At 48.4% G+C, this 2,678-nt stretch overlaps 1 protein-coding gene across 1 annotated transcript; it reads right to left on the bottom strand.

The window, feature by feature from the left end:
• On the bottom strand, window positions 1–1,215 carry LOC130117854 (interferon-inducible GTPase 5-like). The gene has a single exon (XM_056286107.1). It carries the CDS (start codon window positions 1,213–1,215, stop codon window positions 1–3), a length of 1,215 nt encoding a protein of 404 aa, XP_056142082.1.
• Window positions 1,216–2,678: the final 1,463 nt, after the last annotated feature.

Here is a 2,678-nt window from a genome sequence, read left to right as displayed (position 1 = left end):
TTACAAACCTGCTGCAGTAATCACTGCTTTGGCATCCTCTGCCATTTCTTTAACTGAGTTACGTAGAAGTGTCAGGGTTGTGCCAAATGCTATCCCCATTGCCGGGAGGTTCCCAAAGCCAGGTATTCCCGTCAAGAAGACTTCAACAGCCTTTGCCGCCACCATGGATGTCGTGCGAAACATATTGGCCACTACGGTCTTATTAACCCCTGCAGCAAAGCGAGATTTCATCACTGATTTCAGCTCATCTCTTGGCTTGTTGACTCGCTGTGCCAGTCTCTCAATGGATTTGTCATCCAGCCCGAAGGACATGTGAGCTGTCTGCAGGTATTTCTGCATGATGCCAATCTCACAGCCAACTGAAAAGCCGGGAAGAGGGACACCTGCTGTGGTTGCAGCAGCAGTTGCGGCAGCTGCAGCAGTTCTGTACAGCTCCTGGGTTTTTTTCTCAATCATGCCCAGCGAGCAAACAGGCAGGGACTGAATCAGGGCCGACCACTTGTGGTCCGACAGGTTTTCCTCCAAGGAGTCGATCAGCCTCTGGAAATCATATTTTCCAAGTTGAAAGGTGGAGATGAGAAAGACCTTTGGGTTTCCAATGGGCAACAGGTTTTCTTTGCAGCTGAGCCTGATCCTGGAGAGGACGTGCTCCTCATCAAAGCCCTTTTTCCGTGCCTCCGCCTGGAGGTCTTGGTCAATTTTTGATCGGACAAAGTAGAACATTTTCTTCATTTTCTTGATCTCTTTGGCCAGCATGATGTCATTCTCTTTGAACCTGAGTGAGCCAATGATGATAAAGAAGTCAAAGTTATCAAACTTGATGTCCTTCAGATACTTCTTGGCTTTGAAGTTGGGGGTCCCGATCCCTGGCAGGTCCCAGATGTACACATTGGGCATGGTGGGGTGGCTGTAGCTTATGGGATTCATGGTGGTCTCCGTCACTCCAGTTTCGGCGGCTCCATCGTCTTCATCGTTGATCCCCCGTAATGCGTTGACAAAGGTGGACTTCCCCACCCCACTCTCTCCAGTAATGGCGATGTTCAGAGTCACATTATCCAGCTGCTCTAGCTGCGTCTTCGCCTTGGCAGATGACTCGTTGGGCTTCATTTTCACATAGTTGTGCATGTCATTAATGACGTCGGGACTTTCGAAGATAGTCTTCTCATAGTTCGTCTCAAAGATGAGATCGGGATTTTCGTAGATATGCTCAGACATGGTGATCCTGATAAGACAGAATGCTGGTCAAACGCAGATAAACTACTCGGTGTGAGAAAGCTACCCTTCAGTTCAGTTCAGTTCAAGTATTTGCAAAATTCTTCATCATCAAAACTAAGTTTATTGGATAACTAGTTCCCTAAAAATATGGACTGAGATAATTAAAAGGCACCAACTGAAGGGCAGGACTGAAATTTCCAAATGGTTTTTGCCTATGAGCCGAACTTCATGCCCAGTAAATATGACATAAGGTTTAGAAGCTGGACTGGAAATGGTCTTACCGCGTACTGCACACTCTTAAAACAAGGTATGGTTTTGAGCTTCCAGGACCTTAGGGACGATTTTAACCTGCAAAATCAGGATCACTTTAGGTACTTACGAATCAGAGATTTTATTGGCAAGACATTTCCAAAAGACGACAAAACAATGGGAAAGGAAACCCTTGATATTTTTCAAAAAGCCTACAAAGATGCTAATTACAAAAAAATTAATAATAATAATATCTAAACTATAGTTTCCCCTTCAGAATCTAAAAGGAGACCACACCCTGAACATATTTTCCCCCCTATTTTCTCCCCAGTTGTACTTGGCCAATTACCCCACTCTTCCAAGCCATCCCGGTCGCTGCTCCGCCCCCTCTGCCAATCCGGGGAAGGCTGCAGACTACCACATGCCTCCTCCGATACATGTGGAGTCGCCAGCTGCTTCTTTTCACCTGACAGTGAGGAGTTTCACCAGGGGGACGTAGCGCATGGGAGGATCGCGCTATTCCCCTGATGGTGGGGGGAAACCGGAGCACCCGGAGGAAGGTGCCATGTTGTCGCAGTGGTCACCGCCGTCACCTCACAGCAAGAAGGTCCTGGGTTCGAACCCCGGGGTTGTCCAACCTTGGGGGTCATCCCAGGTCGTCCTCTGTGTGGAGTTCGCATGTTCTCCCCGTGTCTGCAGTGGGTTTTCTCCGGGTAATCCGGTTTCCCCCACCATCAAAAAGACATGCATGTTGGGGTTAATACTCCTATCTGTAACCCTGACTGAGGCATGGCAAGACGAACTGGAGTTGGTCCCCGGGCGCTGCTCCTAGATGGGTTAAATGCAGCGTGTTATTTCCCTATGGGGATCAATGAAGTATCTCAATAAAGAAAAAAAATCGAAACCTACCGCAGACACAGGGAGAACATGCAAACTCCACACAGAGGACGACCTGGGATGACCCCCAAGGTTGGACAACCCAGGGGTTCGAACCCAGGACCTTCTTGCTGTGAGGTGACAGCGCAAACCACCGGGCCACCGTGCCGCCCTTTTGGTTTTATTTTTGACATTTGTTGTTGTTGGTTTTTTTTTAACCCATCCACTGAGGATGCACAAGCCAGTGCATTCTTAGTGCCGGTCCCAACCCCGGATAAATGGGGAGGGTTGCGTCAGGAAGGGCACCCGGCGTAAAATCTTTGCCAAATCAAATATGC

Source organism: Lampris incognitus, chromosome 9, assembly GCF_029633865.1.
Source record: "Lampris incognitus isolate fLamInc1 chromosome 9, fLamInc1.hap2, whole genome shotgun sequence".
Taxonomy (NCBI): domain Eukaryota; kingdom Metazoa; phylum Chordata; class Actinopteri; order Lampriformes; family Lampridae; genus Lampris; species Lampris incognitus.
This window is presented reverse-complemented; position numbering and strand designations above follow the sequence as displayed.